The 15,227-nt window shown below is 42.3% G+C and overlaps 1 protein-coding gene across 1 annotated transcript in view; it reads right to left on the reverse strand.

The window, feature by feature from the left end:
• The window catches only part of LYRM4 (LYR motif containing 4), a 68,011-nt gene that overhangs the window by 51,914 nt on the left and 870 nt on the right, over positions 1-15,227 (reverse strand). The window contains exon 2 of the mRNA XM_077353119.1: positions 8,431-8,551. Coding sequence (XP_077209234.1) covers positions 8,431-8,551 — 121 coding nt within the window. The remainder of the gene's footprint in view (positions 1-8,430; positions 8,552-15,227) is intronic.

The raw sequence follows: 15,227 nt of genomic DNA on the forward strand, positions 1-15,227 counted from the left end.
AAGGCTCTCCTCCCATCATGCTGTGCTGTTGGGCTTGGCTTCCCTAATTGCTATTATATAATGGGGGGAAAGTTACATAACACTGCATGTCACAAATAGGAGAAATATATTGCACTTCTGCCCGTACAATTATATTAATATTGCAACAGATCTTTTTCCCTACTGGCACAGTTTGGAATCTCCATCCCACACCTCCTGTGGTTCAGAAAACTTTTAACATGTGAGGGAGACTTCCCTAAGGAGGCATGAATAAGTATGTTTGAAGATATACAATTGTCTCTGGCATTTCCCAAACACAATCCCCGGAGTCAGCCCTTTTAAATCACAAAGTGCCGTATCCTAAGGACCTTGAGCAGAATGGGGCCACAGTGGGTAGCTCACCCCTCCTGTTGCAGCATGTGGCTCCTAGGGGCTGGGGGGGGGGTCTTCAAGGGCATCACCAAATGAGATCAGGACCCCACAGGACCTAGGACATTTCCACAGGGCCTGCAAGACAGAGCTGTTCTGTCAGGCCTACGGTTGAGTCCTAGAAACAACTTTATAGTTTGCTGGCCTGCCTGCCTACAATCCATCTAACTAAATGTTATCTGAATGCATTTATTATTCCTCCCCCTTTTTCACGTGGCGAAGGAGGTGTTTGGAAACAAGTTTAGCTATTTTATATTTCATTTTTTAAACATAGTTTTTAATGTTTCATTCTTGATATTATAATGCTTTTGTAAGCCACCTTGAGCTTCCAGGGAAGGGCGGAGTATAACTGAAAAATTAAAATAAAATATATAAATGTGTGGGAGGGATTGGCAGTGCATGTGTATGCGATCTATGAAAACCCTCATATTTGCACAAGTGCACATGTCCTTCTGTGTCACCCCCCCATTGTTTTATCATTTCAAAGTTTTTATTTGCCTGACAAAAGCAACATTTACAAAGAACTGTATCCCCCAAGGAACAGAGCAGAACCCAGAAGTCCAAATTAGAAGTCCCAGGAAGCTCCTTGATGCTGTCTTCCCTTTTGTCTGAGGAACAAATTAGCTTCTCTTTCTTATTGCTTTTCTTCTTTCTTTTGCAGTGGAGCCACAAACTAGCCCAGCCCTACCGGAGCCTCCGCAGACCAGCCTACTGGCATCCAAATGACCTGTCTGGGGGTGAGACTATCCAAAACCCCTCCCCCATTTCCTTTGTTACTGATGAAAGCAGAGCAAAGATTGGGCTGCAAGGAAGAGCACCCATCAACCTCTTCTGACACCAGGAGTGCCCCAACATTCTGGTTTGCAAACATGGAAGCAATTCGTTCTACCCAATATCCATTACCAATGAGAGGCTTGCAGGATTTGACTTGCCACATAAACTATGGAAGATGGCTAACAATATATGAATGGGCCTGGGCAGTTGGGCAGACCTGCTGTTTAAATGGGGCAAAATACCAGGTACTGAATGTAATCGGGGTGCAAACTGCCGAACTATTTTCCATTTGTCACAGGAATTTAAGCTTCATGCTTTCCATGAAGAAGTAAAGGAGCTTCCTGTAATCTCCCCAACTGCGACTGAGTAGACTGAAAACTTCGATATTAGTTTTTAGGGGGATTGCCCAAATCTGGCTGCATTATTGTTGTACCTACTTGGCTACATATTTTATATTATTATATAAACAGAGAGTGTCTTAAAAGATGAATAATATCTCACAAGCTCAAACTGTACTTTTAGTCTAGCCAGTACAGTATATGATGCACACAACTGTTTCAAACCATGGCATCTGCACTTGGAAATTAGCACGGGCTTATGAAAAACGTGCTGCCTCAGACTATAGTCTAGATCTGGTCGGGAGAAAAGCAGAGTCAGAGAAAGCCAAGTCAAAAGACAGAAGTTCAAAGCAATCAACGAGGGGCAGTCCAAGAATCAAAGTCCAATAGGTCAGATATGAGGGCGATCTGGCTGAGACATCTGTCACCAAATAGATCGCCAGGATTGATTTGGCTGATCTGACTGGCTAGGCAGGTACCCCTCCCCCAATCGTTCCACGTGTATCCCTCCTGAAGCTGTGTGCTCGGTGGAAGAGGACAACCATCCAAGGTAGAAGGAGTGTACTGTTCTTTGGTCCAGGGTATAGTCCAACAAGTCCAGTCCAAGTCATAAGTTCAAACAGTCAAGCAAGGCGGGTGGCAGCAAGCACTATGGACTGTTGTGCCCAATGTCCGTCTGCCGTCCCAGCAGTCCTTAAATAGTTCTTCACGCAGATGCTTGCTCTCCTCTTGAGAAGACTCATCTATCTCAAGCAGGCGGCGAGTAACCATGCACTGCACAGCTCACTTCTAAGATGCTGCCTGTGTTGTTCTGCATGTTTCTCTTGTGAGCTGACAGTATGAGGATCTTTTGATGGTCCCAGGCTGGAAGGCCAGGGCAGGCTGCAAGGCTGAGGTGCTTCTGCGGGCACTTCCAGCTTCAAGTCAAACAGCTTGCCCTTCTGACTCACCCTGTTGGACTTCTGCCTGGGCTGAGCTCTCACAGCCTAGCTCTTCTGAGAAGTCCCCACTGGCCTAAGATTGGCCCAGGGGTAACTCTGCAATTGATCAGTGGCATATTCAGGCTTTTCTTGTCTACGACTGCCATGTTTAGAACTGGGAAGAAATTTTTCTTAAGGTGGCCATGGACTATTACAGTGGGCTCAAGAAGGGATGGTGTCCCCCAACAAGCTGCACCTGAAACTCATGAGGTCAGCTTTAGGAAACAAAATAGCTCAAGAACACACATTGGGTCACTAGCTTCATTATCACAATGCATCACTGACTTTAAGCATTCTCTTAGTATGAAAAAAAAATCCCTCTCTTTGTAATGTGCTGATCACATGTACAAAATTCTAATTAAGTCTCCTCATACATTTTACAACACACACACACAATCAAGACCAAAAGTTGCTCTAAAAACTTCTGATGATGTTATATTATGTGGTTCCAGCATCTCAGACTCCTTGAGGGCAGGAACACACTGCCCAAAGAGGTACATCTATATCATTGCATGCTAGAAGTGTACAGATTCTCTTGTTGGCTTCTTCTCTCTAAGGCATAATTTTCTAATCTGGATTATTTAAAATGAAACAGAAATGCTGCAATACGCTTCAGAGATTTTATTTTTCAAAAGGGTACTTCAAAACGTGGCTCTGAAAATTTCACATAGGCATTGCACCCTTCAAACCGCCTGGGAAATCCGAAATAATTCCTTTTTAAATGGGCAGCTAGAAGACTAATTCTCGTGAGATTCAACCAAGGGTTTGTTTCATCAAAAGTAGTCCTTGTAGGATGACAACTATGGATTCAGAAACTTTTTTCAAGACGTCGCACAGATGTACACAGGAGATAGTTATCCATCAAAACTTCGACTCTGTGCTTACATTTTACATTACGGCAGACTCTGTATCCACAGTGCTCATCAGAAAGAAGAAAAAATTACTGACAAGGATTCTTGCCCCTTATGTGGAACACATCCACATAAGGGAAGGGACACACAGATTCCTTCCCCCCTTACATCTCCTTCAGACACATACACACGCAATGTGTACACACAAACACACAGACACAGATTCCTCCCCCCACTCCCCCCTTTACCTATTTTTCCTCGTCCCTCCCTCCCCCTCTCTCTTACACACACACACACAGACTTCCCCTCCCCTTCCCCTTCCGTGCTCAGCCGGTTGCAGCTCCACTCTTCTGGCAGCATCTCCCCTTTCCTCACACTAGTCCCACTCTTTTAAGGGCAGGGAGGGCCTGCGAAGTGGGGCGGCACCCTGGCATAGTTCTGAGGCCCAGTTTTGAGCCCCGCAGCTCTGCCCCCACTTCCCCAATCTACTGCCGCACTTCCTAAGGCAGGCAATGGACGTCACATCCGTTACCATTTCCATTTTAGGCAGCATAGCAGTAAATGTGTTCCACATTTTAAAAACCAAAGGAAACATGCTTTTGATCTGAGCAAGAACTGCATTCTCCCCCTCCCACCACTCACTTGTGTTTGAGCCAAGGCAAGACAAACCGTTTTTTAACCTGGCCTCCCCATTCTGAACAGCAAGAGACCCTGACACACAAACTACCACTTTGTATTGAAGGTGCTCACCTACCTGCCAGAAAAAAGAAGCAAACAGCTGAACAGACAGAACTATCTTTTCAAACTAATTTAATAGATTATAGTGCTAATCTATTCTAGCTAATTAAAATAGAGAGATGCAGGAATCCTTGTCCTGCTCTTATGATGCCAAATATGGAGAACTAGAATACAGAGGGAACTCTCAAGAGAGATAACAGCAACACAAAAACAGTACTGAGAGTACAAATTAAAGCATGGTAATCAAAGGGACAATATATTAGCAGAATCATGAACTCCACAATAATCATTCTATAATAATACAATAATAATAATATTTTTAACAGTTGGTGATGGTCCCATATAAGGAACCAAGTGTGTCGACAAGGCACAGTCTGAAGTCCACAAATGCACTGAAGCACTTTGAAAATATAATGCTGTTTAAATATAAACCCACATCTGGCTCTGTGGCTCTGCGTTTAAAGCAGAGCACTCAAGCGCTGCATTGAATCGACGTTTGGCTCTGTGTCTTGACAGACATCCCAGATAATTCAGTCCTCTTTGAATCTCTTTCACAAGAGAGGCAAATAGACATTGTGTTGATTCTTATGGACTCGAGCCTTGCCCAAGAGTGATATTACAGCAGTCTCACATGTCATCTCAGTTTGTGAGACAGGATCCTCACTTTATTGTTGTTGTTTTCTTGCTTGCTCATGCACAAGGAACACATGGCTTCTGTTGCACTCTAAGCCATTGTGCACTCTGCTAATACTGAAATACAGCTAATATTCCAGCAGCGTGGGCTCATGTTCTCCCACCCCTTTCCTTTGTGGGTGCCATATACTGCACTTTTGCACTAGTTCGAGGCTTGCTGTCAAAACTGTAGCTTGTCCACCAAAACAGAATTAGGAGGTTAGAGGGTAGGAATCAAAGTAAATGTGAGGAGAATGTAGCATACGAATGCAAGGCTTGGAGACAAAAGTTGAACCAGATCATTGTCTTCTATATGTCTGCCCTCTTCCTATGTTTCATGACATTCCTATAAATGGTTGCAGGATCCTGAGGTACTGGCTGCATTACTTTGGCAAATATGTAGAAATTTCCAGGGATCCTGAGCTCTTTCTATGCCTTTGTCTAAATGAGGACTAGTGCTCTGTTTACTACCCCATGCTTGTTGATCCCGGCTCAGTGACATGCACAAGGAAGTCAATATTCTCCTTGTGGAAAGAAGCAGAATGCCTTTGGCTAAGGCGCTTCTACATCAATCTCTGGACTTCTGTGAAATTTAGGTGGGCAGAATAGAAATGGCCTCCAACTGAACATCTCAACTGCAGATCACCATGACTACTGCTCCACATTTCACCTTAGCTACTAAAATCTGCTTTATACTGAGTCAGACAATCAAGCCCAGAAGACCAAATTGGCAGAAATTCTTCTGGATATCAGGCAATTACCTGAGATGGCATTTTTGAGGGATCTACTTAACTACTCATTGTACTTTTGGTAATCGATAGCAAGTAATGTTTGTTTACAATCAAGATGTAAATCAAACTTTTTTCTAAGCTCTTGAGGAAAGCACACGAAAACCATTTAGAAAAGTGCTCTGCTCCTTCAGCCATTTTAAACTAAAAACCAATAACCTGCAAAAACACATAAATGTGGCAGTAGACATAAACACTCTTTTGTGCTTTTCAGCTCTAAAAAGCTACTTTTGTCAAAATTCAGCCAAATTCCATGAATGACATGAACAAATGACAGTAATCTGTCACAATTTCACATTCTCTCTTGGCTGATTCCAGTAGTTATTTATGAGGCACAGGAGCCAATGGTCACTTTGATGACTAAACCATAAATTAACATGTAAAGTGAATATAAATTTGATTTCAGAGAAGCAACGAATTGCCAGGCAGCTGGGATATTATTTAACTTCTATCGACGTGCCATGGAAAAAAAGTCAGCAAAAGGAGATGTGCTACATCTTAATAAATCTCCAAAATGCAGAACACATCTAATATTTGATTTGCTTCACTGACTTGGTTTTAACACAGTGTATTGAATGCATGTCTTAAATTTTACACTGCAGAAAGCCCCAGTTTATGACAACTTTACTATTTGAATGATTCCGTTATTAGGTGACTGAATGTGAGCATTAACCTGAAAAAATGTGAATACTTCTAACAGTTTTCATTCAAAAGACATAATTATATACTAGAAATAAAACCACATCCATATGTGCTTAGACATCATGAAAAATGTTTTTGTTAAATCCCTATTAATAAACGAGCTTTTAAAATGTGAGAGCTAATTCAGAGACCTGCTCATTAGCAATGTTCCCTTTAAAAAGGAAGCATGAGTTATATGCCATTTTATAAGCGTGTGTTTTATACTACGAAAAAACTACTTTAGCATTCAAGGCTCCCTCCACAACCAGAAAATTCATTTTAAAGCTCATTTTCATTTATCAAAGCAAACCTAGGGCTGAAAACAAAATCTACTGCATACGACTTGCTATTATTTTCCACTCAAGAACAGGTCTGACATAATATACATGCATACGTTCATTGCACTTTGATGGCGATGTTATAGATTTTGTTAGCCATCTTGAATCTTCTGGATAGAAAAGTAGCAGAAAAAGCCTAAGGATATCCACAGGCAATATCTAAGAGGCATCTGTGATGTCTTGTAATCATAGTTCACATAGCAATCTTACTAGAGAGGGATATGGCACCTCAGGATTGGGGGAGAGGGGGAGGGGAGAGACAGAGACAGAGACATAACAATCCTAAACAGAGTCCTACCTTTCTAAACCTATGGACTGCATTGGATTTACAAGAGCATAACTCTCCTAGCGCTGCACCACAAATTACATTTTCTTCTATGGAAAGGCATACAGAAGGTCCCGCAGTTTCAATTCCTGGCACCTCTAGTTAAGGGATGAGAAAGATCTCCTCTATGAGAGACCACGGAGAGCAACAGCCAGTCAGATACTCTGTCTTACATATGGCACTACTCCATATACTACAACTTCAGGCATCCTTGACAATGTTACAGGTGCTTCATGTAATGTGCATTCAAAATAATGGCAGATTGGGTTTCGGATATGCAATGCAATAGCACTTATTGGAGCCAAAACAGCATAAAATGGTATTCCAGCTTTCCAGACTTTCACATAAGATTGCCTATTTTTTTTTCCTTTTTGTTTCTTGGAGGAGTAAGGGTTTGGGTAATGTAATATCCTACCACAAGCAACACAGCATGATGGAGGGCATGTTTCGGACCAATGGGCTGTCACACACAGTGCTCTGACCACAAGTGAGCAAAAACCATGATGAGCATGGATTTTTTTTACTGGAAGCAAAAAATCTTTGCTTTTGTATGTGTGAATACACCCACATTATAATGTTCCTGCACTATAATCCATGAAGGATGTTGGAGTCATAGCAGGGGCTTTGAATAAAGAAGACTCCAAGTTCAGTTCTTGCCATCTTCAGTTCAAAGATCTCAGACTGCGGGTAGTGGAAAAGACCCTTATCTTCCTAAAACCTCGGCGAGCCACCATTACTCCAAGTAGACAATACTGAACTAGAACAGCTGCGTGAGTAGAGGAAGAAGAACTGGTTTTCTTACCCCGCTTTCTACTACCCCAACGAGTCCCAAAGTGGCTTATAATCACCATTCCCTTCCTCTACCTTCACCCTGCTAGGTAGGCAGGGCAGAGTGAGCTCTAAGAAAACTGCTCTGTGAGAACAGCTCAAAGAGAATAGTGACTGACCCAAGGCCATGCAGGCGGCTGCATGTGGAGGAGTGGGACATCAAATCCAGTTCTTCAAAGTAGAGACTGCCACTTTCAACCACTATACCATGCTGGATCTCATTACAGCAGTTTCATATGTTCACTGGTTTCAATAAAAGGAAATCAACCCCACATGTGCATGCACACGCACACACTTCCTTGTTCTAATAATGGATCGATTTCCCCTAACTGCAAAACATTAAGCTGAGGGAATCAAAGGCTGGTAGAACACACTTTGGAAAGAAATTACATTTGGTACTTTCACAAGGGGTAGCCATGTTACAGTGAAGTACTAAGACGACTTACACCCTATTAAGATCACTGATTTCAACAGATGTACAGGAAGATAACTCTGTAGGATTCTACTGTAACAGCTTGTGGTATAAACTTCTGCACTTCATAAGAGTGATTTTAACATTTCTGCCATGCTCTGCTAATCTGGATTTGGGGCCATGTCGGGTGGGAAGGTAGTTGTGTGTTTCCTGCATTCTGCAGTAGGTTGGACTAGATGACCCTGCAGGTCCTTTCCCCTTGATTCTATGATTCTACGGGGTGGAAACCAGTCTTACCTGTCGGTGTATCATTTCTAGATTTGTTTCTGCTTTGTTCACTAGTGTTTCAATTTCTGCTGAATCCTTCAGGTTTTTGTTTTCTCTGAAGGCATCTCTTATTCTTCTGATGGCGTATGTCCTAGATAAACAAGGGAGCATCCACAGGTTTGCCAAAACTTTGATAAAACAAATTATAAAACAGTCATAGCAATGCTGAGGAAAGAAGTTCTATGTAACTTGCTGAAACACTAGGAACAATTTCATATAGCACACGTGTCATCCTTGACACTGTTACAGGTGATTCATTAATGTTAATCCTACTAATCCTTGCTAGTGAGGTCAGGATTATTCCCCCTGTTTTGCTGAGTGAGAACTTCCACATTCAGAGGCAATAAACCGTTGAAACCCACTGTTAGAAGGCAACAGCAGGAGAAAGAATATTGGCCACTATGTCCTGTTGTTGGCCCTCAAGAGTAACTGCTTATCCACTATGTGATAAAGATTGACCCCTCAGTCCAAAATTCAGCAGAGAAGAAACTGAGGATGGCTAGTGATTGACCAGTTTATTCAAAGCACAGAGTCAAAACAGGTCCTGAAGTGATCGCCTTGTTTTCGTATTGTCTTCCTCAGTGACTCAACTTAAGTGTCCTGCATAGACTATAGTCATGGTCTCCCCAATGCCTATTTGAAAATACAAAGACCTTTTGGTTGTAGTTGATATAATTAAGACAGGGAACACTGAAAGCTTGATTTATACTGAGAATTTCTTTATTTGAAACTAAGAAGACACTTCTGTTGAGTCACTGAGGAAGAAAACATGAAAACAAGGTGATTACCTCGGAACCTGTTTTGACTCAGTGCCTTGAATAAACTGGTTAATCACATGGCCATCATCAGTTTCTTCTCTATCTACTATGGGAGACAGGATGATGGCACATTGGTCTGATCCAGCAGGATTCTTCTGTCCTCAAAGGGTGGCTTGCTTAAAGTCACCGAATAAGTTTATGTTAGAGGTCAGATTTGAACCAGGGACTTCCAGAATCAGGATTCTTTCCCTTTATCTATATAACTAATAGCAATGTGTGCCCCCCCCACCACAGATACCTAAATCCGTGGACTGAGGACACCCCAACACTAAACAGATTTTCCAGCAAACATGGGGGATTCCCCAAATCTTCCTTGTCCTGCCCTTCATTTCTGTGCCAAAGGAGTTATTGTTCTGGGTTCTACACCTGATTTAAAGTGGACCACACTAACAATTCTAACAAGTTTCAAAGAAATACTGAGAATACAGAGCAGGGGTAGTCAAACTGTGGCCCTCCAGATGTCCAGCGTTCGCTGGCAGGGGCTCATGGGAATTGTAGTCTATGGACATCTAGAGGGCCGCAGTTTGACTACCCCTGATCTGGAGGAAGTAAAAACAGTAATACAGTTTATAAAGGGGGATAATTAGAAATAGATGACCTGGAGAATTCAAGCAAACCAAAAATAATAATGCCTTCAGCAATACTCCCATTAGACAGTAGAATGCCCATGTTGAACAGCAACTATTCTAAGAACATATGCACTGTGCACTCAAGGGGAAGGTGATCGGTTCTAGATGTTCTGTGATGTCTCTGACCAGTGGCACATCCAGTCCAGTATCCTGTTTCCAAGTGCAACCAAAGAGTTGTCCTAGCAAGGCCTACCAGTAGAGCATGAAGGTCAACTCGCCTCTTGTTCCTCCCAAAGCACTGGTTTTCAGGTTCCCCCACCCCTCTAAATATTTGAGTGGCATCCAGTGATCATGGCTAATACCCATGTTCTCCATGGATTTATCTCAATCCCTTTTACAACCCACTCAACTCATGGCTCTCACTACGTCTTGCTGCAATGATTTTTGCAAGCTAACTAATCCTCACTGAAGAAGTACTTCTTTTCATCTATCCTGCAATTCTGATATTATGGGAGAAGGAAAAATAGTTCTCTCTATCCACACATGTTTCCTCTTAGTCGTCATCTTTTCTATAAAGCCCACAAACTCCTTAGTCTAGGGGAGATGCTTAACCTCTTAACCTTGTTAGATGCTGTTTCTAGATCTTCCCCAGTATTTCGTTATCCTTTTTGAGATATCACAGCCAGACCTGAGAAAAACATCCTACCATACCAGAAACGTACACGATGTAAATTAAGTACCAGTTGCTTTGTTTTCCAGCCTTCTCCATAATTTAATCCTTAATTTAGGATTTGCCTTTTCCCACTGCTGATACAATGAAACATATTGACATGCTAAATTAGCAATCCACCTCAATGCCAAAATCTCTTTCCTACTGTCAGTCCAGACCTCACTTGTATATATGTTTTAAATTAGGAATTTTTGCAATATTCTTCCTCACCCATTTTGAAGAGAATTCTTTGGAGCTCTTCATAGCACAATTTGGTCCTCGTCATCCTGAATAATCTGAAAACCTGGTCCCTTTGCTGTTCCTCCACAACTCCTAATCACTTACCAAAATTAAACAGCATTGATCCAAATACTGATCCCTGTGGAACTCTACAGTCTACTTCACATCGCTGCAAAAGCTATCTGTTTATTCCTCCTCTCTGCGTCTCAACATGTGACATTTACTCAGGAACCTCTGGTGAGGCACTCCGTCAAAAGTCTATGCCACATCACTCTATCCAAGTGTTAACACTTTCATGGACAAAAATCAAACAAACACCATGAGATAGGTTGCGTTATGTAGTGGTGTGGGATTTCCTAGAAACATTTAAATTGGTAATATGTTCAGAGCTTGATCTGATTTAGCATGTTTACGTTTATTTATACTTAGTAGATCAAATTGAAAAAGTGTTATTTTGCTAGTTTATTATTATTATATTAACAAATACTTGCACTATAACATTTGATCAGAGAGAAAAATGTGTGTGGTTTGAATATTCTATTCGTCACCTCCATATAGGATTATATAGAAGTCATCCTTCATTGCTAAAAAAGGAGAGACAAAGCACATTTTATGTCCAAAAAGATTCTTATTTGTGTACAAATACGAATAACTTCAGCAGAAGTTACAGATAACTCCTGATGGCTGATTATGCCCCCGCCCGAGCTCTGTGCTCCACTAATTCCAACTGGCTGGTGGTCCCTGGCCCTTGAGATGTACGCTTGGCCTCAAAAACGGCCAGGGGCTGTTTGGTCCTGGCCCCAGCCTGGTGGAATGTGCTCCTGGAAGACTTCTGGGCCTTTCAGGAGCTTTTGCAGCTCCAAAAGGCCTGCAAAACAGAGCTCTTCCACCAGGCATTTGGTTTGATTTACAGAGCATCAACATGGCCCCCTCCCACAAGAGCCCCCCAAAGTCCTCCCCCTGGAACAAATGCATTATGGATATACAATGCAACATTTGCAAGTAAGATTTATGAGTGCTCTCAGTATTTTATGATTTTAATTATTAACTATTTTAATTGTTTATTGATTAATGTTTTAATGTAGTGGTATGTTGTAAACTGCCCTGCACTGGGAGGGGCAGTTATATAAATCCAAGCAAACAAGCAATAAATAAATAAAGAGTTTAGAGACAGAGGCATAGGTCAAGTTTTGTCCATTAGAAACAAAATCTGTGGTCAGTAGGAAGGAGACTATAAACACTGGAGGGGGGAGTAAACAAGTCCACTGTGAACACAGTGCCTGCACATGGAGAGTTTCCTCAAGCTCAACAGAGCCCCGTTTCCCTTCTATAGGCATATATACAGGCAGTATAATGATTTATGGGGTGAAACAGCATTCTGTACACTTTCCCCATATTTTTATCTAGCCCTCCCATTCCACTCCGTGCATGAGTGCCTTGTAGCAAGGTCAAAGGGAAGGGGATACAGGTGACACTCACAGACATCCAGTTTCAACTGATGGCCTGTTGAACAGCACTGCATGTGTGCCCAAGATAAGGAATAATAAGACACTCTCTGAGTGTCCTCCACTCATGGGTGCTAAGCTCCCAGTGGACTAGACTAATACCTTGGCAATTAAGTGCAGCTTCAAAAAATCATTTTCTAATACCTGTCATTGCTACACTTTATCTCTGCAAGAAGTCCTTATACCTTATCTCTGACTCTTGACTGTCGCTCTTGTTTTTCCATTTGCACTTAAACTGTTTTTGTTTCCATTTTGGACTTGACTTTACCACCACCTGCATCCAAGTGCCACAACTAGCACACACACACACACACACACACACACACACACACACACACACACACACACACAAACAAAAGTGACAGAAGCAAGAACAGCCCTTCTAGGATGGGAGCAGAATGCTTTTATCAAATTTAACACACTTCAGCTCAAAAGAGGCCTGCAACTGTTCTGTTAGCTACCCTGACATTAACAATGTTATTCGTGCCTCTGACTGAATCACCAATTATGGGCAAACTATAACAGTAAACCAAATATACCCATTTCCAGATCAGATCCAAATGTGTGCATCGTGCAGTGAAATGGCTCCCTAAATGTGCTGCGCCAGAAAGCTTTCCACTAACAAAAACATACTGCCCCACTACAGCTAAAATGCATCTGCATGTTGAAATTCAAAAACAATCCAAAGTGACTGAAGCTGCAAAAATGATGGGGGTGCCAAGTAACACAATATTCATTTATTGCTATATCACAGGGTTTGTCTCCTTCTAGCATGTGAGCAACATTCTCTGAAAAAAACAGCTACTCACAAAGGTATTTAAGCTAAAACTTAATACTGAGATCCATGATGGTGATGGTTGAGTCCAAAGGGGTCCTGTGATTATGCAGCATCTGCCAGGACATTTAAATGATCAAACTTCATTAAGGATAAAGAGCGAATGTTATCCCAATCTTCAAAAAAGGAAGGAGAGCAGACCTGGGAAACTACAGGCCAATGAGTCTGACCTCAATTGAAGGGAAGATAATGGAACAGATTTTAAAGGGGGCGATTTGCAATCATCTGGAGAACAATTTGTTGATCTGGGGAAGTCAGCACAGATTTGACTCCAACTGGTCCTGCCAGACCCGGAAGTGACGGGCTTATGAGATCATGGAAACTCAGTGGACTTCGTTTACCTGCATTTCAGTATGGCTTTTGACAAGGTTCCCCAGGATGTTGTGATGGGTAAACGGAAGGACTGTAGACTGCATTTCGGGATGGTTAGGTGGGTAAAGGTAAAGGTATCCCCTGTGCAAGCACCGGGTCATGTCTGACCCTTGGGGTGACGCCCTCTAGCGTTTTCATGGCAGACTCAATATGGGGTGGTTTGCCAGTGCCTTCCCCAGTCATTACCATTTACCCCCCAGTAAGCTGGGTACTCATTTTACTGACCTCGGAAGGATGGAAGGCTGAGTCAACCTTGAGCCGACTGCTGGGATTGAACTCCCAGCCTCACAGGCAAGGTTCTTGTTGGCAGCAGAGGATGGGATCCACAGTAAAGAGGCTAAACTACATGGAGAACGATATCGGCTAGATATCAGGGGAAAAATCACAGTCAGGGTAGCAATGGCTAGCTAATTCCATGGGAATTGTAGCCCATGGACATCTGGAGGACCACAGGTTGACTACGCCTGCCTTACAGAACTTCTGAAGTTCTGACGGGCCTTTAAAATGGTGCTCTTCTATCAGGTATTTGGTTGAAGCCAAGGATAGCAGTTTTTGTTGTTGTTGTTATACTTGGAGAAAGGGGGAGGGGAGGCTGCTGGATGAAATTAACAAGCATTCTCATCTCCCTGCATGAAACTGACCAAGGTTGCATTTCCCTCTATGAAATTTACAAAGAGTGTTCTGTTGAACTTTCAATCTTGCTGGAGGGGAAGATGGGGAGGCAGTGAGTGTGCTGTGTTTGTGCTACTTTGGAACTGTGTTGTAATGCAAACATTTTCAATTTAAAAAATACAGCGGGGAGTGGAGGAGGCCGGGCAGAGGCACAGCATTGGTTGGATCTCAAACGTCATCATTTTGAGGAGGCAAGCAGTGGAGGAAGCCAATACGACTTTTGAGCTTCCACTTTAGGTTACTGCTAATTCCCTCCCAGGGGAAGGGGGGAATTGCATTTTCTTGGGATTCACAAGACGTAAGGCAAACAGGGAACGCATTTGCCGCTGTTCCTGAATCGCGAGATTTTAGTGTGAAAGTGCTGAAATTTCACAAAGCTTTATGAGTGCTGCCACAAAGTTTTTAGTGACTGAACTAGTTTCAAACTCACCATCTGGGCAATCTTTCATAGACCTTGCCATATTAATCCTGTCACAATTCTGTCTTACCCTGTGCTGCTGCTGTAAGGATCAGTTTGGTAACATACCTAATCTGTTCTGATTAATTGAAACACCAGACAAAGGAGAAATTTCACTATTACGCATGAAGTGATCCAATTTTATGTGTTCTTACCCAGGCAGGAAGTCTCACCCTAATCAAGGGAAAATCTAAATAAACATGCATAAGACTGAGATACAATTTTTTGAAGGAAAAGTTAAAAGAGAGAATCTAATGATCCTATTTTTTGGGGGGGGGATCAATCTCTAAAAGACTTTCAAACCACAGCTAAGCTCCTTGAATGCAGGTTTCAAATTATGTACCAGTCTTAAAGGAATTTGGAAATACCCATTCTTCAAGTCCTTCTTTTCCAGCCTACCTACCCATGCAGCAAATAAGTAAACCAAGGGGCAAGGATTTGTACTCTTGGTTTTGGAGTCAGAAATGCAACTCGGATTTCCATGCCACCCTTTCCCATGGGTTCCGGGCAAATTCCAGATTTATCACAAAGCCCAACCTTCACCCAACTGGCAGGTAGGTCCCTTGGCTTTTGGCATTCGTTTACAGGGT

This window comes from Paroedura picta, chromosome 9 (assembly GCF_049243985.1).
Source record: "Paroedura picta isolate Pp20150507F chromosome 9, Ppicta_v3.0, whole genome shotgun sequence".
NCBI lineage: Eukaryota > Metazoa > Chordata > Lepidosauria > Squamata > Gekkonidae > Paroedura > Paroedura picta.